The sequence below is a fragment of the Panulirus ornatus genome, chromosome 14 (genome assembly GCF_036320965.1).
Source record: "Panulirus ornatus isolate Po-2019 chromosome 14, ASM3632096v1, whole genome shotgun sequence".
In the NCBI taxonomy this organism is placed as follows: domain Eukaryota; kingdom Metazoa; phylum Arthropoda; class Malacostraca; order Decapoda; family Palinuridae; genus Panulirus; species Panulirus ornatus.
In genome coordinates this window covers 4,492,374-4,517,573 of record NC_092237.1, presented here as the reverse complement: position 1 = coordinate 4,517,573, position 25,200 = coordinate 4,492,374, and the positions used below count along the sequence as shown (strand labels likewise).

The window sequence follows — 25,200 nt, the reverse complement described above, 5'->3', positions numbered from 1 at the left end:
AGGTTCCACCAACTACTTGTTTTACTTATATCCATACAACACTGCAGTATTCTATTTTGCTTCTTATATATACATTAAACATTCTCAACAATTGATTTCATCTCTTCCAGGGAAAGTTCTAAGAATCGTATCACCCATCACTTGACTTGATAGCAATATCTTCTTAAAATACCCTCTAACTTCCCAGTTATGATGACACCAAAATCTTTTGCAATTGTTCCAATTTCTCTATTGGGCCTTTATATGGTGTCATTGATGTCTTCATTCTTGTCCCGTAACTTATTTGCTCAAATTCATCTTCATTACCTTCCATTAGGTTTACTTCTGCCCTGTTGTAAATCGTCTTTCTGCATTTTCTTTTGATCAGTTTCTGCCAAATCATTTTGCTTACTCTGATGTCATTAGCAGAGCTCCTTACTTAACTCTCCTTTACTTCCCTGTTAATGTTTGATACCATTATTACAAAGAGTACTGAGGCTACTACTGTTCCATGTGGTACCCAAGGTAGGACATCTTCCTCCCAAGACATGGTTTTGTTTCCAACCACTTCAAATTCTCTGTCAGTTAGTAACTCTTTAATCCATCTTCCTATCTTACCCTTATTATTATGTTTAACTACTTTCTCTGGTAAAATCCCATGGATCACTTTATCAAAAGATTTTGCAGTGATGAAAAACCATAACCATTCTTTTTCCTTAGATAAAATTTTATTTGTCATTATAATGAACTAATAACTAAGTTTGCATACTTTTTCCTGACACAAATCCATGTTGGTCTTTACTTATGCCACTCTGAGAGAGTGAGAGAAACTTACAAGTTTTTGCATGAAGATTTTGCCAAATGGCAGAGCCAGTGCACTGCACTCAGAGGCACAATCTAGAATCTTAAAAAAAGTCAACTGAATTTTGTGTTGTCAATTTCTATGTGACCCAAATGTGGGTGTGGCAGAGAGAAATACAGCAACCTGGGCCAAAGGAGAGAAATCTGACAGCCAATGAAGTCCTGACTCACTGCACAGTTATATCCAATCCTTCCAGTATCCAGGAAGAAAGTATCAGTAACAACACTCTTGTTGGTGGAAGTCTACAACCTACTACCGACTAAAAGAGGGATGGAGAGATGAAAACTTGTCATAGTGCACAAACAATAATCTTTCTCCCTCCTCCATACATACCTCAAACACCCTATAATCATATATCAAAATCATGTAAACATTTTCTAAACTAAAACAAGACATTTAAGTTAATGTCATACTGAAAGTAGAAAAAAAAGTCTGGTCTTATTTCACCATCAAATTACTTCTCTGCAGCTACTGAGTTCTATATCTTACCTCATACAAAGGGCACTGCTGTAGTCTTAACTCTGTTAGCTCAGGGAACTTGTTGACTAGGTCTACTGACTCCCAGGTATGTATTTTTGTGCTGTTGAGGGAGAGGTATTTGAGGTTTGGGAAATTTTCACGATAGTGCCCATCATTGTTCAAGGAACCAAGTGGGCACTCAGCAAGGATCAACACCTCCAAGACAGGGAACATCTGGCCTAGGGTTTCAATCTGAAATTATGTGTAATATCATGAGTTGAAAACGAGATAATTATGTATGAAGAAACTTATCTGATCCTAAACAGGGTACACTCTTCTTAGGACTCTGCCCATCCAATCTAGCAATACCATCAAATGAAATCCTACTTTTCTTGATTTCATTCTTACTACAAACTGTTTAAATTAGGGTTTTCATTTACTAATATCTCCTGAAAACTTGGAAATTAACTCCTTAACAGGGCTGGTCCATCCTCAAACCACTAGCTCTTTCTTTAATACTTAATATCCATATAGAAAAACCGTGTACATCTACTTTCATTTAAGTTTTGCCTCTATAAAGTGTATCCAGTGTCTAGCCTACAGATACCTATTCTGTCACAAAATTATAGTTTTTGCCTAATAAGTCAACAAGTTTGCAAATAGTCCTTTTACTCTAAACTTTTCAATGCTACCAGGAACTTCAAGCTCCTGTAAAATTTTCCTTCCTAGTATTTCAAACACAGTCCTCCGAGAATTTTTTATACTTTCTGTATGACATCCTATACGTTTCTATCCTCTTAAGTCTGTCTTTCTCGATACTTATCCTTCCATATGAGGCACTCACGGGAAACCATGGAAAAGTCTGTGGGGTGTGGTTGCTGATGGGGGCTCTGGTTTCAGTGTATTATAAAAAGCAGCTAGAGAGTGGATGTGAGCATATGGAGCCATATCTTCATCTGTTGCTGGTGTTATATCACTAATGCAGGATATGGCAAACAAGTGTCAGAAACCTTTTTCATTACCAGCAAATTTGGAATCTTTTTCTTGAGACATTCCTCATAGTTTTCTCATACCAAATTATGTATTCATTGGTTTTCCTTCCTATCTCAAATATCACAAACCTTCAAGTGATGTTTCTGATTCTACTTTCCTTTATACAACTGCATACAGCCACACTATAATATTCATGCGTTCTTTCTTAAACAACCTTTCGATATTATACAGCTCTCTTCCACACCAAAACCAATATGCTCTCATAATCTTTTAAAAACTGCTATGATGATAATGTATACTAAATGAGTCATCATATAAGTATGCTCCTTGAAATACTTAATCCAGTTAATTGATGGAATTCTGTAAATCTTGATTCTTCATCCCTGCCAGTCTCCTAATGATTCCTTCTGCCTTGTCTGTTTACTTATTCTAGTCACATGAACTTTCTCTTTGCTAACGGTATTTTCTATAACTTTATGCTACTTCTAAATACCAAAATACTTCTGAATCATGTTTTTGAACAGGTTATCATGCATCGTTGTTTACTCATCCTCTGTGATTTGTAACAGTTTCTACCATGTTTCATTTTATATCAGTGATTATTTTACTCTGCTCTAGGCATCTTGTTCATTCAGCATTAATTAACAATCTTATCTCATAAACTGTTAATATACTCCATTTGATTCTCACCATATCTTCCTAACCAAATGTTTTATCACCTTCTGCATCCTCTAAAGCTTTCTTCATTCAGATCCCTCACACTCATTGTCCTACAATTTCAAAATTAGAAGAAACTATACATTTCCATATCAATGCACTTGCTAGAAGTGTACAAAGGTCTATGACATAATCTTGCCATCTTGTCATCAGCATAAATAATAATCTCAAAAGTATATGACCCCACTTTCAGTTATGAAAACAATTCTAATTTCACAAAAAAACATGAATCCACAGTTACACCGAATAATATTAGACAGGTTGTGTATTCATGCGTGCAAACTGACAAGACACGAATAAGATAGCATGAGCAGAAAAGGCCATTCTATTCTGCTCAAGTCACAAGGCATGCAATTATGTGCTTAACACTTTCAACAGTGACTGTAAAGTTTAGATATGGATCAGCACGTATTTCCATATGAACTATTTACAAATATATTTTTGGAGAGATACATCCCTGAAACACATTTGTAGTCAGACATTAGCTGATGGTATGAATGATGACTACACATTGTTCTCAGCCAAACCACATACTGTCATTTGAAAAAGAAGCCAAACTGGTAATCAACATAAAGCATAAGAACTTTTAATTGAAGCGACAAAATAATGTGAAAAACAAAACCTACAAATATAGTCATGCTTATTATCTATACAAACCATTCATGCAGTCAGTTCATATCACTAATAAGTCTAGTTTTCTTTGCTAAATAACTGTACAGTTAGTTACTTCATACCAACCTTCCTCCAGGAGCTACAGTCCTACAAACATTTTCCAAAGAACCAGAGAAGGAGGGAGGAGGTAACCTGGTCACCAACACTCACTTGGTTTATTTACATAATACTCAAATATCTGCTATACATACAACTAAGCCAAAGATAATTTCACTCAAATTCTTGTAATTTTGCACTAGATTACAGAAAGCTTTGATCAGGTGGAAAGTTCTAAAAACAGAGAACATGGTTCCCTCAGTACTGGACTCAGAGCAGATGACCTGACTGATGTTTATTACTGCTGACATCTGTGAGCGCATTAGAATCTCACTGGCTGATTGGCTATCGCATTACTAAAATCTGATCTTTCTTAATCTTTCCATTTGGAATTTACACATGTGACTAAACTGATTAAGAATGGGCACTGGTATTCTCAGTCCCAAACCAGAGAGAACATACAAACATGGAAAGAGCCTCATTGCATTTGGATTACACAATCATTCAAACCAATCTCTACCACTGAAATAAGACTTTCTTTTTTTTTACACATCATTCTGAAAGATTTAACAGTCCATACATACTTTTGTAAGACAAAAAGTATGGGTGCACTATGTACTATAAAAATTTTTGGCTTTTATTGTTAATGTCCAAATTTCCATACATGAACATTTACATCGTATTTAAAGAATAATTAAGGAGACAAACAATCTGACAAAAATATTAGAATACCATGATAGTATATGGATTAGGAATCATTCTTAAGTTCTTCATATCATAAATAAGGCCAAAACTAGAATATACTTCTGAAGTTTGAGCACTGCACCTAAAGAAGCAAAGACAACAAAGAAGGTCTACATAAGGGAAACAAATTAAATACCAGAATTAACAGAGCTGAGTTACAGGGCAAGGTTAGAAGGCTCTAAATTTGCCCACCTTACAGGAAAGTGTGAGGGGTGACCTGATTACTACCTGTAAGTTCTTAAAACAGGCCAATCGTGTAGACGGTGAACATCTCTTTCAGATATGTAGGGATAAAGTAACCATTGGATATAATATCAAACAAGAAACTTGTTCAAAAAATGTAAAGAAGTACTTTTACAGTATATGAGAGGTGGATGAACATAGTAAGATGACTGATGGCATGGTTGCTGCACACAGCATTCATAAAATTAAAAAGTTGTAAGACAGTACAGAACATTCAAAAGATGGTGTCCCAGGGCTGTAAAAATCCCTTTCCATATGGTACAAATAGGTAATCACATATGTGTATGCATGTTAAAACTACAGAAATATGCATAGTAAAACAACTTTCTCTAAATGTTTTTCTATATAAAGACAAAATCAAACAAGCATCCTCCACTACTGAACTGAGGAACCACATGTGGCACATGAATTACATTACCTCTGACCAATCTGCACTGGGATTGTTGTTGAAGTGGACGCGACTAACTGAAGAATACTTTGTTTGAGCTTTCTCTACTTTCTGGTACCCATTTTTACAGAGATGCAATTCTTCTACTCTGAAAAACAAAAAATATTACTTCCATATATATTCATTTACATCGATACATCTTTTCATTCTTTTATATATTTGCTATTTTCTGTGTGAGTGAGGTAGCATCAAGAACTGGTGACTCAGCCTTACAGAAAAAATCCTCACTTGGCTCCTTGCTCCATTTCTTCTTTTGAAAAGTAATACAGGAGGAGAAGATTTCAAACCACCCCAATTAGTCATCTATTACAACAAACAGGGGATACATGGGCAATACTCTTTCTCCCTAACAAACAAAAGCACAAAATATGCAATCCAGCAATTCAATGCCAATGGCATCAAAAACAAGCACACTGATATACTCAAACAACTCAGAGAACACAATATCCACATAGCCCTCATCTAAGAAACATGACACACCTCCCAGCTTTCAAGAGTTAAACAATGATAAGACAAGACAGACGAAAAGGACAAGAGGATGGCTCATAACACTTGCCCACCAAACCATAACATTCTCCAATACCAGTACACTACAAGATAGCTCATAGCTCAGAGACAATGTAACACCCTAGAAATACATCCATAAGAATAACATATCACAGCACTAACTTTCTCCCCTATCCCTGGGGATAGGGGAGAAAGAATACTTCCCACGTATTCCCTGCGTGTCGTAGAAGGCGACTAAAAGGGGAGGGAGTGTGGGGCTGGAAATCCTCCCCTCTCTCTCTTTTTTTTTTTTGATTTTCCAAAAGAAGGAACAGAGAAGGGGGCCAGGTGAGGATATTCCCTCAAAGGCCCCGTCCTCTGTTCTTAATGCTACCTCGCTAACGCGGGAAATGGCAAATAGTTTGAAAGAAAAGAGCACTAACTGCAATATAACTATCTATCTATCTATATCTCTGATGCCTGTCCATTTGGAATTCACTCAAAGGGGTGGCCTGGGCAACAGTATCCATAACTAAAGAACTCAAGAGCCACTTCTTAGCCTTTAGTGCCTCACCCTTAACAGGCCACTAGCAGAGAGCAAGTCTAGCACACTGTTTGGAGAGGCTCCTACCAAATGTTCCTAATGACTACTTATATAATGCTCCTACCTACTACTTCTACCTAATGCTCTAGCTTAAATGTTCCTACCTACTACTTCTATCTACTGCTCCTAACATTTTACCAAAGGGAAGGGATAGCACACAGTGCTCAAAACAGGAAAATCTAGAGTTATGAAGATTGAGCTGCGTGAGTTAAGTGTTACATCTGAGAAGGATATATTGTATGTTTATGGACAGAATGCCAGCAATCCATGTTAGTGAGGCAGAAAGAAAGGACAGCTACCTGGGTCAGAGGAGTGCAGCTTGACAACCACTGAAGTGCTGGCTCACTAAGCAGATGTCACTAACACTCCTGATACCAAGGCAGGTAGTACTAATAATACTAATAATATACCTCCCTGGTTGTTGGCTACCTACTAACTACTACCTACTAGGTCTGAAACTTTTTGCTAATAAGCATGTTCCACAGTTCAACACCTACAAACTTCCACCTACCAACTACTACCTACTAGGTCTGAAACTTATTGCTGATAAGTATTTTCCACAGTTCAACACCTACATACATCCCCCTTCTACATATACTCTCTAACTGTAAAACCTGATCAGGGTACCCAACATCTGTCTTTGAGGAGATTTCAATGACCACTATCCCACATAGCCGAACACTCACACCTAAAACCCCAGAGGTAATCTATTCATAAACCAACTGCAACATTTCTGTATCCTTAACCTATCCAACCAACCAACTAAACTCTCATCCAACTGCCTCCAGTACTCAAACTTGAGAGACATAACCTTCAGCTCACCAGCACTACACATAAGGACCACCTAGAGAATGCTACATAAGTTTCATCTAACCACCTGCCCATCCTCATAAAAGTCATCGTGGCTCAACCAACCCAAACACCGACCAAAAAAATTTACACAATTTACACATATCGTACAGAGTAAAAAGGCAAACAAATTTCAGCACTGGTGATCTCCCATCCCTTGATCATGTCACCTCACACTCTGACAACATCTCTAACCAAGCCAGCAAAAAGCACACAACATTAAAGGACAGAAAGAATATAACTCAGACTTCTCATAAGTTACATGACTCAAAACAAATAACCCAAATCAGAAAAAAATCACTCACCATCAACAGAAATCAGAGAACAAGACCAAAAACCTATATAACACCATCACTAACCTATTCAATGGAAGGCAAAGTGAATACCAGCACTCCTTTCTCAGTATAATGAACTAGAAGACTCACTGCAACCAAGTATGGTGCATGTTAAAAAAGATTCACACTTACTATACTAAGCCAGCCCTCACTGATGAAACACTCAAGGCCCATGCTAATAAAAGCCTTGAACACACTACAATATAAGGCATGCAAAGGGTAGAGCAAACTGGAGCAATGTAGTATACAGGGGGTGAAATGCTACCTATGGGCAGAGCTAGGGTATATGAAGTGGTCAGGGGAAACCAAGGAAAGGTCTGCAGGGCCTGCTTAAAGGATGAGGGTGCCATGGTTTCAGTGCATTATACATAGTAATGAAATACCTGAGAGTAAATTAGGCCATTTCTTTCATCTGTTCTTGACACTACCTCACTAATGTGGGAAACAGCAAACAAGTAAAGAAGAAAAAATATATGCACAAATGTTTTTGGACTACACCTGCTCGAGGTTACATAAGAGTAAAAAGCCATGTTTGGCAAAGCTGTATCTTTATCAGCTGCCAAAACAGGACAGACTTGTCAAAGAATTTCTCACTTTTTGAGGAGTCCATCCTGTCCCTACTACTGAATGCAGCAGAGCTTTGGAGCAGCAGGAGCACCAGAAAAAAGTGTCCTGGGATAACAACAGATTCCTTTCAGAAAGGGTTCCTGAGGTAATCATAAATAAATATATAATGTACCCCTTGCGATAGGGGAAAAATAATACTGCTTACGTATTTCCTGAATGACTCAGACAGTGACTAAAAGTGTATAAAAGAAAAAGAAAATATATACTTCCCACCCCAGGAGTTCCTTCAATCTTATATGGGGCTCAAGTAATTGGTCACATCTATCAGATGGGACCACATATCTTAAAGTATGGCGATCTGTGTGTGTCTATGTGGGGACGGTGCAAGGCAGTTAAGCAATTTGATGTTCCATTGCATTTTGGGCATGAAGTGACACTAATCAAGATCTTTCAAATAAGACTTTCTATTGCTGTTCAAAAATTATGGTATCCACTTAGATTTACAGTCTCTTACATACAGATGCTTTTACTGGTTTTGAAAAATAAGAAGGAAAATATATCTCTTACAAGGAAAAGAAAAACCTTACAAAGTCCAAACAAACAGCTCTCAGATCTACCTCTAAATGAGACTAAAATTGCTCCAGGAAGAGATCGAATGAATCATGTTATCAAGCTCTGGAACTCGAGTATAGATCTCAAAAAAAAAAAAAAAAAATGTAAGAACAGGAATTCTTCTGAACTATTTTCTTAAGTAATCTTGGATTTCTGTTTGTAACATGTCCCTTTCCCTGATGCCCAGTCTACTACACAAGGGGATATGAATAGAAGGGGAATTCCATGGACTTCATCTTCTCTTCCATACACAATGATGAGCTACTCTAATATCTTTAATGATGATTCAAGTCAGACTACACCTTGCACTTTCTTTCTAAATGAAATTCCTTTCTCCTCAATCAGTTATATTCCTACCAACAAGAATGATTCTTATGACTGAATAAAAATGAAATTACATAATCTAAAACAGAAAGAAATACGGACTTAGAACCAAATCCTTGCATCAAAGTACCAATTCATATCTGTAACTGAAACATATATGCTATGCAAGGTTTTACCAAGCATAGTTTCCTTAACATTAAATCTTTTCGACTAAAGGTGTTACTTTTACCAATTCAAACTTAACATGGAGAAGCAGGGCAATGAAGACAACCAACAAAAATCACAGACATAATGAGTCATGTTATATAATTTCTTCTTAAAAGACTACAAAAAAGCACAAAGTAAAAAAAATAACCATGAAAAATACTATTACTACAATGAAGAATAACTATAACTATGTGACAAGAGTAGTGTTACCAGACTCTGCCTTCTTGAGGTTACCATGTAGTGAAAAGTCACCTTTAGTGAGGCTATATACATCACTGTCAGTTGAAGAAACAGAGTATAGTCTCGTCAAAGAACTTCTTACTTCAAAGGAGTCTACCACATCCATGCTACTTAGCGCAATGCAGCCTTGAACTGCAGGAGCCTCTGGAAAAGGGGTCCTAGGGAAACACCATGTCCCTCTAAGGGAAGGATCCTAGGGTAACACCATGAACCCCTAAGAAAGGGGCCCAGGAGTTTTAAATAATTAATAACAATAACAATAATAATAATAATACGCAGGGGGTAGCAATGCTGTTTCCTGTGGGGCAGGGTAGTGCCAGGAATGGATGAAGGCAAGCAAGTATGAATATGTACATGTGTATATAAGTATATGTCTGTGTATGTATATTTGTATGTGTGTGTATGGGCATTTATGTATACATATGTGTATATGAGAGGATGGGTCATTCTTCATCTGTTTCTTGGCGCTGCCTCGCTAATGCGGTAAACAGGAATTAAGTACAAAGTATAAACAAATAATAACAACAACAACAACAACAACAACAACAATAATAATAATAATAATAATAATAATAATAATGATAATAACATAAAACCTGTTTCATTTCAGTTCAAATAACTTGCAACATTGAGGTAGTAAATTACAATACCAAATCACCATGAAGTATGCCAAGTATTAGTCATAAGAACATATCTCAACTTTTCACTGAATTATTAAAACAAGTTCAAACTCCAGATGCTTTCAGCTTTGCAGTATTAATGCACTATTATAAACTGAAGCAGTGGCAATATTGTAACCAATGAGGTAGGAGGTGCTGCTACTGTGAAAAGTAAAAAATGAAGCTTAAAATTGGGGAAAGTTGTCAAGTCTCAGTACCTCAAGGGGATACTTTAACTATACTAGAGTATCCACGTCTCAACCCACCCTCTTGTGGCAACCTCATTAGTACACTCCTTAGGGGTGGAAATACAGATGGAGGCGTTGCCTAACTCCATCAGGGCAATCCGTTTAAATTTAGACAAACACCTGAGGTATGCTTTGACTTTAGTTTTTTGGCAATTTTGGAGTCTCGCTACATCTGGAAACACTGTGCTGCAGTTACCCTCTGTCAGTGACCTATCAAGGGTAAGGCACAAAAGGCTAAGCAGCGACACTAGAGTCTACCAGTAATGCCGAGAATTAAAAGAGACGAGTGATTGAGGGTGATGGTGCTGAATGTGAATGGGATGACTAATGAGAGTGCAGGGAGGGAGCTTGTGGAGAGGTTTCAGAGTTGTAGCTTGGATGTGGTGGGGACTGGAGAAACCCATATCCTTGGGCAGGATGTGGGAAGTGAAAATGGAAATGAATGCAAGTTAAGGGAGGGGATGGAAAGAGGTGTGGTATGGAAATGAACGAGTGAAAATTATCAGGGAAGTAGGAAAGATGAATGTACAATTCTGCTATCACCAAGAGTGAGGGAGGGTGTTACAGAGCATGGATGGAATGGATGAAGAATAGTGGAGGGAGGGTGTTACAGAGCATGGATGCAACGGATCAAGAATAGTGGTGGGAGGGTGTTACAGAGCATAAATGGAATGGATCAAGAATAGTGTTGGTGAAAGGAAAGATTGGGATTGTGAAGAACGCCTGGGTATGTGTAAACGTGCTCATGAATATGAAGACTGTATGAGGTGGGGATGAAATGAAGCGTTTCTGGAGAAACTGACTGTATAAATGGTTTGAGAATGAGATACACATGGTTGTATTGGGTGATATGAAAGTGAAAGTGGGATGTGATGAAACTGGTGAGATAACTGGTAAATGGGGAGTGCCTGAAGTAAATGAGAATGAATGTTTCTTTCGGCACAAGATGATCCACAGATATACACGGATGAGGAATGATGGAAGGGAAGAGCAAAATGCTTTGATTGACAATGTGGATGGAGAAAGGCTGTGCTAAATGCTAGAGTTATAAGAGGATTCTTTGAAGACTGACCATTTTGCAGTTCTTGTGGGTATAAGGATCAGGGAGTAGTGGGGGTACAGTGTAAGGAAGACTGGAGAGATAAAAGTATTGGCAACTGAGAAGTTGAATCATTAAAAATGCAGGGAGGAGTATGAGAGGAAGGTGACTGAAAGCTTAGATGAAAGTGCAGTGAATGAAGGGATGCAGTCTTGTGTGAATGAGGTGTTTAAAAAGTTTAGAGAAATATCATTAAAGGCTTTAGAAGTAGTAGTTGGATACATGGTAGTGAGATACAGGAATAAAAGGTCAATGCATAGTGGACAGAAGAGATTAGAAATGCTTTGGAAGAGAAGAAAAAGGCATATGGTATATTTCTCCTTACTTCTCACATTAACATTTCCACTCTTACATCCACCTCTTTCCTTTTTCACCTCCTTCCAGTATAGTTTCATGTTTCTTTGCTTTCCTGTATCAAATTCTTAACATTCTGCTTTCATATTATATATTCTACCATCCTTTGCTGAACTTCCACTGTTACGAATGTTATATGGAAGTTCAGCAAAGGATGGTAGAATATAAGATATGAAAGCAGAATGTTAAGAATTTGATACAGGAAAGCAAAGAAAGAGTAGATAAAGATTTTGGAAGAAAGTTAAGTGAAAAGTTTCAAGATAACATGAAACTATACTAGAAGGAGGTGAAAAAGGAAAGAGGTGGATGTAAGAGTGGAAATGTTAATGTGAGAAGTAAGGAAGGGGAGTTGCTGCATCAAAAGGAAGATGGAAAGAGTATTCCGAAGAACTGATGAATATGGGAGAAGGGGAGGCAGCAGTTGTTCCATGCATGGAAGGAAGAGCAAACAAGTGCAAGGGCCTATACCGAAAAGAGAGGTAAAAAGGGCAATAATGAGGATGAAGGTAAGAGATTGGAGCGGCTGGGATTATGGTTTAAATGCTGAAGTATGGAGGAGAAATTGTGATAGAGTGGATGCATGTGATATGTAATTCAGCATGGAAATAGAAGGATGTGCATGAGGATTGGGTGAAAGCTATCACTATTCCTTTATTCTAAGGAAAATGTGCTAAGGATTTACATAGCAATCATTGGGGAACAAGTCTGTTAAGTAAATCAGGAAAAGCATATACAAGAATGTTAACTGATAGTGATGGAAGTGACTGAAAGCAGAATAAATGAAGATCAAGGGTTTTTAGGAAAGGTAAGGATGTGTGGATCTGATTATGGTGGTAAAGATGACCATGGAGAAGTATTAACCAAAAGGTAAGAGGTTGTAGGCAGCGTTTATTGATCTGGAGAAATCATTGCATGGAATGCTTTATAGGATGTGTTAAGGATATTTGGTGTAGTAGGAAAACTGTAGGATGGTGTGAAAGCCTTCTTTAGAAGAGCAAATGCATGTGTAAGAGTGGATGGAGAGTTGAGTGAAAGTTTTGGGATACATGCAGGTGTGAGGCAGGGCTGTGTGATATCACTGAGGCTTTTTAATATATATATATATATATATATATATATATGGATGAAGTATAAGGGATATGAAAGCAAAACTAGGGAAAAGGGGTGCAGAGATGGAGTGTGGTGGTTAGATATGGTGGATATTGGCAAGCCTATTTGTGGATGGTACTGTGTTGTTTGTTGAGAGTGAAAGCAAGTTGCAGAAGGTTGTGTGTTTTATGATGCGTGTAAACAAGGGTGACTGAAGGTAAATGCAAACAAAAGTAAAGTAATGGTGTATGAAAGGAAACAGAGTGATAGTATAAATTTTGTAAAACCATATGGAGTGAAAGAAGAAATTTTAGTAAATTGTGCTTTGGATATGGGGAGAGAAAGAATGGAAGAAGTGACAGACATTAAGTATTTAAGAGCTGTCTTGGGTAAGTTTGGTGATATGGAAGGAGAGATAAAGGAAAGAGCAGTATGGGGTAGAAGAGTCATTGGGTCCCTTAACAAAATAATGAAAGGTAGAGGTGTAAGTATGGAAGTGAAGAGAGGATTAAAGAGCAGCGTATTCCTCCTAACCCTGACCTATGCAGCCAAAACATTAACATGGTATGAGTCACAGAGGTCAAGAATCCAGGCTGTGGAAATGAGGTATTTGAGAAAAGCATGTGGTGTGACTGGATGGAGTGAAAAAATAAATGAAGGGGTGTATGAGAGATGTGGTATGGCAGAGAATGCAAAAGGAATGAACTGTGGAGAGGTAGAATGGGTGAAACATAATACTTTGAGGTGGTTTGGTCATGTGGAAAGAATGCAAGACTGGGAATTTACATGAAGAGTGCATGAGAGTACAATCAAAGGTGTTGGTGTGAGAGAAAGACCGTCAGTGACATGGGAAAATAGGGTGGAGGAATACTGGAGGGATAGAAATGGTGGAATGGTATATGCGAGGGAGGCATGTAAGGAAGGGGATAAGTGAGACTCTTTTGCAATGGCCACCCCCTAATGGGAGTTCCCGGAAGGAACAGGCATCAGACATACAGATGATAGATAGATATATACTGAAGCATGATTTCACCCTTTCTCAGGTATGGGGTTTCAGGTCCTATTCCACTGCAACATCCCATAGCAGGTTTATGATGCTGCAGACCTGAGGGATCAGTCACTGGTAAAGTCAGTATACATCTGAAAGTTGAAAATGCATTCTCAGGTATTGTCAAAAAATCAAGACATGATGCAATTCTCCCTTTGGAAATTGTGAGTTATGTTTAAGACAATACTTCTTCAGTGACATCCCATGGGGACTTGAGATATGATTAAGACAATACTTCTTCAGTAACAGTCAGATCCCCATAAGTATAAAAGCAGAAGCTAACCTTTAGAAAATAGCCAATTAAACATAATCCATGCATATTTCTTTTCCATCAGTGACTTGGTCATCAGTCAGGCCATCAACATAAGTGAAGGCTGCCATTTACGTGACCATTCTTTTCCTAGGTCATGTGAAATGAAAACATGTCATCATCCTGTGCTTTAACCTGTTAAGCAAAGAATTCTGTGAGATATCAGAAACTTGAACACTCACTTCAATCTCTATATCATGTATGCCTTTTCCTGCAGTCACTGCAGGGTGGCACAAGCAGAATCTTCCCCATATATTTCGGATGCAGATCATTCCCACACCTTCAAGTGTCGAAGACACAACAGCAAAGCTCCAAATATCTGTAAGAGTTGTGCACGTTGGTTTGTGATCAAGTGAAGCAGGCACAACTTGCTCACATTAAGAAAACAATGAGAAGGGGAAATAAGGGCTCCCTAATCAAGTATATTCATATATATATACGAAAAACAGAAAAAAAGGGTGCAAGGAGGTAAGAGTTAAGAATATACTGAAAAAGAAATGAGAAAAAGAAATGTCTACAGGATAGCATGTACAAAACATCACTGTGAATGTAAGCACAGGGAATGAATTTTAAGCCTTGAGAGACTCCTTTCTGAACCTTAAATAAGGCAAATCAAGGTCATACAGCATTTCAGCTTGCTATCTAAGAAAATTGGACCCGCAATGAACGGTAATAACTATTCCTCTTTACCAATTCAACATCCAGCATACAACATATATATACATCTATAAGCCCCTACCACCAAGCAGTACCACATAAACTACCAATCATTGAGTAGATGGAAATAAACAATCAACAAAGGACCATCACCCTGAAAAAGGGAGCTAGTGAATGGAGCCAACACAACACATACACACCACCCTTTGGTCATGCCTAACCAAAAAAAGTAAAGGTGGACAGGCAGGTTAGTGTGTGTTATTTTCCTTTTGTCAAGGCTTAGAAAAATCTAAAAAGACTAAAAATTTACTTCTTAGTGATCCAGAGCCAATTACTGAAAACTCAGTGGCACAGCAAATTGGTCTTCATCTGGTGGACATTCACTGAGCCTTGAAAAAGGTCTGAAAAACCCACTTTAAGGTTAAATAAGCATTAGACATAAATTATTCTCCTTAAAGCCATTAACAGGCAAAATTGAACGAGACTAACATAATCTTTCAAGCAACATCCACAGGGAACTTCCAACACAAGAATAAACCAAACTGATCATCAAAGAAAAAATTAGCTATTCCATGCTCTTTAATATGTATTATCACTGGTACAGATTTACCCAAGCTGACAGCATACAATTCTAGAAAAGAATCACAAGTACAATCTTGCATGATTGATCTAAATCCTGTGTATCACCATTATGGATCACAAGCTACATATAACCTTTAACATCCAATGTAGGCCTTAATCATGAGACCTAAATCTTAATTCTTAGAGTTCAGCATCTTTACAAAAAATGCATACAGTGCTAATGCAACTGATGCATACTACAGACAATGCAGCATTCCAGATTTTGTAGTTTACATCACATACGAAATAGCCTGGTGAAACCACGGAAAGGTCTGTGGGGTCTGATTAGCACAGGGGCTGTGGTTTCAGTGCATTACTCATCGCAGCTTAAGAATGGACTGGAGTGAATGAGGAACTTCTTTGTCTGTTCCTGGCACTACCTTGCTAAATTGGGAAATAGTGCGATCACATCAGCTACCCTTACACCATTTCACTATCTCCTCTTGAGCTCATTTCCAGGGAATTATAACAGATCTGACCTATCACTAATATGATAAATAAATCATCATTATTTAGAGCATCTGGGGTAACCTTATAGTCACTATGAACTTAAATGCATCCTAAATTCAAATATTCAATATTCAAAACTGACTGATATCATAGTTACCTGCTTTCCACTACACTGTGAAACACTTTATCTTATGTTTTCCCAATTCCTACAATTTGTTTTCCTCTCACAGGTCTCTCTTCATTCAACCCCTTCAATGTTATGGACATCAATCCCATTCCCCTATCCAGGCCTGGGCCCCTTACATAGGATTGGCCAAGACAGTAAATTATCTATCTCTTCTAAACTACAAAATGCTTTACTCTCATTCCATGTGGCAAAACACCAGTTTTAAGTTTTTCTGCAACATATCAGATACATACAAAGTCATAAAATGTAATCTAATGTAATTCAAGTAGATACCTATCTGGTTTATAACGAGTTTCCCCTTACTTGGAACATTTGTCTTAATTTCTTTCGAAGAATGTCATATTCTTTGAGCAAAATTCCATACATAAAAAATAGGGACATTTTTTGTGCACTGGGAAGGTGGAAAAAACAATTACACAACAGAGGGGTTACTGCAACTGATATTAGAATCTGGCAGTAAAAGCCTCTAAAATTTTCATATCTAACCATATTAAAGTACAAGATAAGCATGATCCTTTCATTCTTTTCAGAGAAATATGATTACTGTTATTGTCAAGAAAGCATTATCATCAAAAATTCTTTTAAGAAATGTTTAACTTGACTTCTATCCTGTGCATTAACTCAAATTAGGGAAAATTCCTAAACCATCTTCCTCATCTAAACAAAACATTACTGGTGTTGTTGATTTTGATGTTTATAGAAATCCTATGGCAATCACCTAATCCACCACATTCCCACTGTGGTTCCACAAATTGAAGAGAAGAGTAGTGAAAATTTAACTGCTAGGCAGCCTTCCATGGAATGTGGGCAATATCTAGGGGATTGTCTTGTGCTTGTGTGGAATCTATTCTTCATCTCTACACTTGCATGGATGAGTGGTGGTCAAACTTATGGCATGGTACATGACATATTTTTCTGGGTAGTGTTTATTTGGAGAGCTTTACTTTGGAATACCAAGTATTAAGAACAGCATCATAGAAGTGTAAGTTTACTGTGTGGAGGATGATGTGCACTGAAATGAGTCTAACTACTACTAAAGCAAACATGAACGAATGTTTCCTAAACTGATGTTACAATGTTTTTTATTCTAACTTTAAAGAAAGCTCTCAAATACCAGAAATTACAAGACTTTACAAATTGACTCAGTGTTTAACCACAAAAAAATCTAATAGAAACATTTTTTCGGTTATAGACAATGTAATAACTGCATCAACTTCTACAGAACCTTGCCTGCACTCTCAAAATGAGAGGTGACACTGGCTTCACCTACACATCAACTTGTATGGACTGATATTATAACTAAAATATGCCAAATGAAGAACTGGAATTCTTAAATGCTCCAAAGAACAAGAAATGTAGATTCTCTGTTGATATTCTATAAATATAAACTCCAGGACTACTTGAGGTTATGTCTTGCACTAATCCAGAGTTAAACCTGAACCAAGAAGGGCAATTGAATAATACAGTGGCGGGTCTAATTCATGATAACATTAATTGGTGTTACCAAGCACAGTCTGATCCTAGACAAAAAAAAATTACATATACAGTGGGTACAGTGAATTACATCTGGTCACCTCAGAGGTCTGGTTGTCAAAGACACCTGGAAATAGAGGCTCTGGTACAGCTGTCCAGTCTTAATTCTGAAAATGGATAAAAACTTCCACTAGATGGCCATCATATACTTTTCATTTGTACTTCACTGAATGATGACCCTCATCATGAATCTAAAATGATAGTACTTACTAAGTAGTTTTTCTGTGCAACTGAAAGCAGAATTGTTTTAAATCACTTCTTTCCTTAAAAGTAATACACATTTCCTCTTCTTCACCTAAGCAAGGTAATGCTTTTAACAAATGACAACTTTTCAGAGATAATCCTCACTTAGTGCCTCTTTCCATTCCAACTTTAGATCATATTAGAAATGGGCATGATTTCCAGCCCTCAGCTTTCATCCTTCTTAGTTGCCTTCTATGACAAGTTACAACCAAAAGGATTAAACTTTCTTTCTCATCTTAAGGGATAATAGACCCTTAATAATTTTGTTTCAAATAAGTCAATAAATCATCAGTAAATAATTCAAGGTTCAATATAGCAACTAGATTTGTGAAAAAATCGCATAATACATATAAATAAAACAAGAACTTAAGAATTTACAAAAACATGACCAGCACCTATTAAATGCAAACTCCTTAGCTTTCAATAAGCAAGAGACTCATTTTAGTAACAATGCTTATTGGTCATCAAGGCAATACACGCAAACCAAAGTGGACATTGACACAGTACAAAAACCTGACCCTTCGAGTTGGTGGACTTAGGAACCTTCATATTTCTAAATATATCTTACCTATGAAAAGCACATAGTATAGTGTATAACTGTGTGGATATTTAGGCAAAATGTATATTATCATACTATCACAGAAATCAATACCAGAAAATCCTTAATAAGCATCTGAAATCAGATAACATACTTATTCTTGACATAATTTTTCTAGCAAAAGACATGAGTGGACATATAAAGTGACTATCATATGCTACCTTTGAGTAAACCTTTCTTTCATCCATAGAATAAACACAAGATAGCACTAAAACAACTTAAATCTAGTTCCTGACATAAAAAGCGAACAAAAAAATACATATTTATTAACATCACACCAGAATTTTATGATTCTGGTTAGTCTAGGTTCAATGATTTGGGTTAGCATTACGTAAGCATAGAATCAAATTTCAGTAGAAACGTTTCAATGCTGGAACATTCGGTTAGGTTAGGTTATGTAAAAAGAAAATTGTGTTCGACATGATGATGCCAGAGCTTTAATTTCCTGTTCAGTTTAGTTCGCATTATGCTAGCCTCTGTGTAAATTAGGATGGGCTGTAATGCATTTGGTTCAGTTAAGTCAGCCAAAATAAAAAGCAGTACTTAATTAAAATTTTGCTCTTGTATGCTATCATATGCCAGTGAAATAATGTTACCTTGGAGCATTTTCGAGAAGAATATGGACATCCTTCCATGGAAGTGCAGTTCCATTGAGTACAAGTCGTGTCAAGTTAGTTAGGCTGACCACTTCAGAGGGATCCGAGATGGGGGTTTCAAATGAGTTGTAGCTTAGGTTAAGAAACCCAAGGCAGGGTAAGTGCCGCAGTATCTTGAATACCTGATGGTGGGTGATACACTATTTAACTGTGGAGAGATTTGGATTACATGAAATATGAAAGAAAAATATGACAGGAAAATCAGTTATAGAGGAGACCAATTTCTGCTCTGTGGTACAACTGAGTTCGGAAGACTAATCCCCTTGTCGTAACCTGTGTAGTCTGCACTTAAAATTCCAAAAGAGAGGAAAAATACCAAATAGTTTGAAGAATGCTATTTCTATTTAGTTCAGGCTGTCACTCTGGGACTGACCAATTAAGTGAACACAGTTACAACATTCTTATGCCATCTGTATACCATCATGACACTGACAGAAATTTCAAACAGGCCTTAAATTCCACAGTGAAATGGGCATGATGAATCTGTTTTCAAACCACTGAACACAGTAAAAATTAATTTCACCTCCCTTAAACATGATGATCTGCTCTGGGTACTGGGTCAGGGAGACTAACAACGGACACCATCAGGATATGTAAATAAATGGGTGTTGACCGTTTTGAAAACATAAGAACCATTCTTTCACAAGAATATAATCAGCAATGAATGAAAAACAAATGCGACTGGCTACCATGAAAAAACTGGATGAAAAACTTTATCACCTCAAGAATAATAAAAAATCTGAAAATTGTCAATGAGGAAAATGAGTTAAAAGTTTCTCATTCAGAAAAGCAAGTGTCCACCAAGATTTCTATTCAACATTCTTATCATCCAGACCTGAGAAAGGTAGAGTTAGGAAAGGCAATCCACAAAAAAAATCTAAGTTCTCTAGATAAGATAATATGTCAAATGTTTCTCAAAATTTCTTTTATCTTTGGAACCCTTTTGGCTTCTCACCTAAGCAAAGTAGCAAAATGAACAACACTTGCACTCCAAAACCTACATCTTGTAAGTTTGATAAAAACTCAATGAAAAAGCTAGAGAACTAAAGTCAAGGTAAGATAGTTCCTTGTACACAACCTAGAGTTAATACATGATGATGTTCAGACAACTTGATTTGCTAGGTAATATGGAGGAGGTAAACAATTATCGTCAAGATATGAGGCAATATTATATTCATTAAATTCAAAACAGGCAATGCTGCTCTTTAGCTGATGGCTTCACAAATGGATATAATCCATATGGATGTTACAAAATACATTTGAAAAATCATAAAGCTTCTTTCCTTGAAATACTGAATATATATATACAACACCCAACAAATCAATCAGTGTGGGTCAATATTTCACAATTTTCATTTTTTCCCTTTCAAATTCAATTCCAAGCACAGATTACACTGGTATGAAATATAGAGTTCTTAACCCTGTGCCCAGAGCAAAAAGAAAAAACATCTTCATGGCAATTCTGACTACTGTTATATATCACTATTTCAAATCATTAACATATCTTAAGCAATCCTTCTGATGACCAGTTGCCAAATATATGCATCACTTTAACCTCCAAAATAATAGAATCAGTATCATTCAAAATTATGTTCCATATTCACAAAATAACAGTTAAATCAGTAAATGCATAAAAAAAACTAAACAACCTTACCTCTTTCCATTCAGTTAGTTTGTTTCTTGACAAGTCTAGCTCTCGCACACCCTCACACTTCCTCTCCACCTCTTCCTCATCTCCAGCTTTTTCTATATCACACTCTGAGAGGATTAGCACCGAGGGCAGCCGCTGTCTACCTGAACGCTTCAAGGTGAGTGCCACACATGCTACTTCTGTTACTTGAGCATTTGGACACTCATCACCATACTTCAAGTCCACCGCCTCTGGTAAGCTTGGCATCGTGCTACATGGACAAATACAACTTATTCTAAATACTTGGAATACATTGCATTATGCAAATTCACTCACTTCTACCAATCATTAAGACTATTTTGCAACAATTATCAATAATTATATAAACAAACAAGTTAGTCCCATAAAAATAATGAAAGAAGCCATCTGTTTTACAGAAAATTGGAGTGATACTGAAAAAAAGTCAATAGGAAAATATGATTAAGAAATAGCAAACAACTACTTAAACCTAAAATGGCATGTAAAATATGGTAGGAACATTCTCAAAACTGATTCAATGTTGGGAAATGAAAAAAACTGGTAATGGCAAATTAAGAGCATGATCAAGAATATAACTATCGATAAGAAATAACACCTGATGAAGTAAAGTAACATGCAAAGTAAAATGGGGTAAAGCTCCTATTGTGGATAAAATAACATGGAAAATCCATGTACATGCACAGAAAGTAAAACACTAATGAACTACATGGTTGCATTTATCATAATAATGCAAATATGGAAGGGTGTACAGTAGATACATATTAACTACATTAACATACACTGGAAATGGGCATGAGGGTGTTAGTTATCTGGCGTTAGGAAAGAAAAATTTCACAATTAGCACAGACTAAAACGAATATGGATGATATAGGTGTCCTGGTGTTGCTTATTTCTACACCATGAGAAATGTACACGAAAAACAAAAGTGCATCACAATAAAATATTTCTGACAGGATCATCTCTTTACAGTTCTTCACAAATTTTTCATATTTACATGAGTTTATTGTTATAAAATGGTTTTTCTAACCATCTTTTAAATCTGCATTCAATAATAAAAATTTTCTTGACAGGAAATATAAGTAAAGTAAGGCTTGTAATGATTATTTGATTGCTTTGAGCATTCAATTCTGGTTTACAGCTTTGCTCTCTTTCATAGGTAAAAGAGGAGCTTCGTATTCTTATTAGGTGTCCCATGAATTACTTTTGACTTCTTCCCTATCCCTGCTTAAGATAATAAATGCTGGTAATCCTAGCATAAAACAAACATGAATTCTCTAATAAAATGCTGCACATGTGAGAAGTGTTATGCAATCACTTCAATTTCATTGTGATACATGGAAAAAAGACAGTGAGCTACAGACTGCTACCCAATTTCTTGAATGTGTATCCTCTAAACAGAACTTTCTTTGATGAGGTTTTGATTCCTATTGCAACTCTTCTACCTAGAAAAACTATCTATATACTATCCTCAGCCCAAGATCTTTGCTATGTGATCAACATCTACAGATGAAGGTCTTCATACTGAGAATTCCTACCACAACTGCATGGCTATATTCTAGGTAGAAGCAGGGAGGGGAATGCATAACGGTGCCAAATGCTTCTAAAAGACGATCACTCTTAGTTACCTTGCTTCCATGACAGGGGACAGAAGTGTGAGTTTGTGCTGATGTTGCTACATTGGTAAATTTCTGATACCTTGCCTGTATAACTGTTATGATAATGCTAATACTAATGCAGTACACTTTATTTATAAATTTTATATAGAAAAGAATAAAAGCAAAATGAATATCAAAACATTCATGTACACCAAACTGTCCACTCTTCTCTAACAGCAGTAGTAGCCCCTCTGTGAGCATAACATTGCTAAGTTTACTTTTAAAGTTTATCTCTTGTTCTGTAAAGGTGAAAAAAAATCAAGATGGGTGAAAAAACTTTAAAGTTTCAAGAAAAGAAAATGAAAAGCTGTGGATTTTTTTAAGTAAATGCAAGAGTCTTGGAGAAAGGGACAAGCAAGCAGTCTGTAAGGGATGAGAGGGCCTGGGAAGTGAGTCTATTGTTGTTTGCTGATGATACAGCTGTGAATAAAAGCAGGGTTACTACGTTCAGCAGAGTTAAGGGACAGATTAGTTGGGGTATGAATTTCAACGAATAAAAATCAGAGGAAGTGAACTGTTTTACATAAGGCGGGTGAGGGGCTGAAGACTGGAAGTGCTGAAGAATGTGTAAAAAGTTTGTTATCTGGGAGGGCAAAAATGGTTATGTTTGAAGGAACAGTAATCCCTACAATATAAAGCTATGAAGACGAGGGTGGATGCTTTGGAAATGAAATGTTTGAAGACAATATGTGGTGTGAGGTGGATTGATCAAGTAAGTAATGAAAGGGTAAGCGAGATGAATGGTAATAAAAAGGAGTGTGGTTGACAGTTGAAGAGGGTGTGATGAAATGGTTTGGAGGCAGGCACTGAATAGTGTGAATTTGAATGATGTGGTATACTGGGGTTGAAGTGCCATCAATGGACTGAACTAGGGCATGTAAAATGTCCAGAGTAAACTATGGAAAGGTCTGTAGGGCCTGGATGTGCATAGGGAGCTTTGGTTTCGGTGCACTACACATGACAGCTAGAGAGTGAGCATGAGCGAGTGGGGCCTTTCTTCAACTGTTTCCTGGCACTACCTCACTGATGCAAGGGGTCCCAATCGGGTGTGGGGAGAAGAGAATGTATATGCTATCTTTTCCTTGTCTTTCATGCAATTGTGCTGTTTCCTGTGGGGCTAGGTAGCATCAGGAACGGATGAAGGTGGGCATGTAGGAATAGGTATATGTGTATATATGTATGTATGTATACATATATTTCTTTTAACATATTCGCCATTTCCCGTGTTAGCGAGGTAGCATTATGAACAGAGGGCTGAGCTTTAGAGGAAATATCCTCACTGGTCCTCTTCTCTGTTCCTTAATTTGGAAAATTAAAAACAGAAAGGGAGGAATTCCAGCCACCCACTCCTGTGTGTGTGTGTGTGTGTGTGTGTGTGTGTGTGTGTGTGTGTGCTGGTCAATGTCTGTATTCTAATGCCTGTGGGAGAGTTCAGAGAACGTGACGCGAGGAGTGAATGTACTGATCAGCCGGCCACATACTATCACACGACTCTCTACCACCTGCGGACAAAAACGGGGTTCATGCGTTCGTCCACTCGACACCAGCAGTAGCTTTAAGAGTACAATAAAAAAAAATTTCGGCAATCGTAATTCCAGACACCTAGACTTTTAGTCGCCTTCTACGACATGCAGGGAATACATGGGAAGAATTCTTTCTCCCCATCACCAGGAATAAATATATATACATATGAGACTGAGCATGAACATATGTGGCCTTTGTTGTCTTTTCCTAGCACAATCTCACGTGCGTGGGGGGATGGAGGGGGAGGGGGGGGTGCCATTTCATGAGTGGTGGGGTGGTGACGGGAATGGATGAAGGCAGCAAGTATGAATATGTACATGTGTGTATATGGATGTCTGTGTATGTATATGTTGAAATGTATGGGTATGTATGTGCGTGTGGGCGTTTATGTATATACATGTGTATATGGGTGGGTTGGCCTATTCTTTTGTCTGTTTCCTTGCGCTACCTTGCTAACATGGGAGACAGCGACTAAGTATAAAATATATATATATATATATATATTATTCTCACATGAATCAGCCACCAGCGCTGTGTCATCAGCGAACAACAACTGACTCACTTCCCAAACTCTCTCATCCCCAACAGACTTCATACTTGCCCCTCTTTCCAAAACTCTTGCATTTACCACCCTAACAACCCCATCCATAAACAAATTAAACAACCATGGAGACATCACACACCCCTGCCGCAAACCTACATTCACTGAGAACCAATCACTTTCCTCTCTTCCTACACGTACACATGCCTTACATCCTCGATAAAAACTTTTCACTGCTTCTAACAACTTTCCTCCCACACCATATATTCTTAATACCTTCCATAGAGCATCTCTATCAACTCTATCATATGCCTTCTCCAGATCCATAAATGCTACATACAAATCCATTTGCTTTTCTAAGTATTTCTCACATACATTTTTCAAAGCAAACACCTGATCCACACATCCTCTACCACTTCTGAAACCACACTGCTCTTCCCCAATCTGATGCTCTGTACATGCCTTCACCCTCTCAATCAATACCCTCCCCTATAAATTACCAGGAATACTGCAGAAGCTGGTGACTGAGTTTGGTAAAGTGTGTGGAAGAAGAAAGTTAAGAGTAAATGTGAATAAGAGCAAGGTTATTAGGTACAGTAGGGTTGAGGGTCAAGTCAATTGGGAGGTGAGTTTGAATGGAGAAAAACTGGAGGAAGTGAAGTGTTTTAGATATCTGGGAGTG

The 25,200-nt window shown here is 37.3% G+C and overlaps 1 protein-coding gene across 5 annotated transcripts in view; it reads right to left on the bottom strand.

Moving 5' to 3' along the window:
• mlt (tubulin folding cofactor E like protein mlt) overlaps positions 1-25,200 on the bottom strand; it is a 54,829-nt gene that overhangs the window by 7,329 nt on the left and 22,300 nt on the right. For 4 of the 5 annotated variants that reach the window (XM_071669407.1, XM_071669408.1, XM_071669406.1 and 1 more), the window contains exons 2-5: positions 20,784-21,030; positions 19,070-19,251; positions 5,124-5,241; positions 1,331-1,552 (exon numbers count right to left, since the gene is read on the bottom strand). In XM_071669407.1, coding sequence (XP_071525508.1) covers positions 1,331-1,552; positions 5,124-5,241; positions 19,070-19,251; positions 20,784-21,026 — 765 coding nt within the window. In that variant the 5' untranslated portion in view covers positions 21,027-21,030. The remainder of the gene's footprint in view (positions 1-1,330; positions 1,553-5,123; positions 5,242-19,069; positions 19,252-20,783; positions 21,031-25,200) is intronic. The other variant, XM_071669409.1, reaches the window with a different exon arrangement.